At 39.8% G+C, this 966-nt stretch overlaps 1 protein-coding gene across 1 annotated transcript; it reads left to right on the top strand.

Annotated features, from left to right (window-relative positions):
* Positions 1 to 6: 6 nt before the first annotated feature.
* On the top strand, positions 7 to 530 carry LOC111383862 (photosystem II 5 kDa protein, chloroplastic-like). The gene has a single exon (XM_023008046.1). It carries the CDS (start codon positions 80 to 82, stop codon positions 395 to 397), a length of 318 nt encoding a protein of 105 aa, XP_022863814.1. The 5' UTR covers positions 7 to 79; the 3' UTR covers positions 398 to 530.
* Positions 531 to 966: the final 436 nt, after the last annotated feature.

Below are 966 nucleotides of genomic sequence, written 5' to 3'. Positions count from 1 at the left end.
ACACTTTTAACTTCCAACCAGTCTGCCCAATTCCTTGTGACACTGTGAATTCAAGATAGCCTAAAAACTCTACATAGAAATGGCTTCTCTGACAATGACAGCCTCATTCTTGGGTGGCTCCGCAGCTGCCGCCATTTCCAAACAACCTCCCACCACCGCGCGCCGTGGAGGGGTTTCCATGGTTAAGGCCTCCAAGGATGAAAAGGTCGTGATGAGCACCAAGGAAGAGGGAAGCAGCACTAGAAGGGACTTGATGTTTGCGGCCGCAGCTGCAGCCGCATTTTCGGTCGCAAAAGTTGCTATGGCTGGTGAGCCCAAACCAGGAAGTGCAGAAGCTAAAAAGAAGTATGCACCTATTTGTGTTACTATGCCCACTGCCCGCATTTGTCGCAATTGAGATTTGATATTGGCTTTTGTGATGCCTTATGTTTTATCTATTTATCATGGAAGAATGAATATTGTAAAAACCTTATTCTCTTGCTAATTTATCTTATATTATGTTGTCCATAATGTATATGGCTTGTGTTTGATCCACCATTTTCAATTGCTAAATAGAGTACTTCAGCAAAGAACAAGTATTGGGGCGGATTCTGCCATAAACCGATTTGCAGGAAATAGAAATCAATTTTTTTATAGTCATAAACCGAACTTCTCAAATAATGTGTGATTGAAGTAGTCCATACAAGCTATCCCTTCAAAACTGCCATATATGACAATCTACAAGCTTAAGTTGATTAGGGCATAACAAAATTTTTGTTTGAAATATAGTCTTTCACATGACGTGCAACGAGTTCACTTTTAAAACTTGTGCATCATCCTATACAAACTGTGGGTCTCATGGGATTATTTGCCTTGATAGCAGCAATTATTACTTTTCGAGTATCCATCAAGTATTGTGATTAACTACGACACTCGAAGCGATCATTGTTAAATAATTTATTGCAGACATTAAGGACATGTTTAATA

Source organism: Olea europaea, unplaced genomic scaffold (genome assembly GCF_002742605.1).
Source record: "Olea europaea var. sylvestris unplaced genomic scaffold, O_europaea_v1 scaffold27783, whole genome shotgun sequence".
Lineage (NCBI taxonomy): Eukaryota > Viridiplantae > Streptophyta > Magnoliopsida > Lamiales > Oleaceae > Olea > Olea europaea.
Note: the sequence above shows the minus strand (reverse complement) of the source record. Positions and strands in the feature narration are given on the sequence as shown.

Excerpts from the sequence above, each read along its gene's own strand:
- LOC111383862 (XM_023008046.1), top strand. The coding sequence starts at position 80 with ATGGCTTCTCTGACAATGACAGCCTCATTCTTGGGTGGCTCCGCAGCT.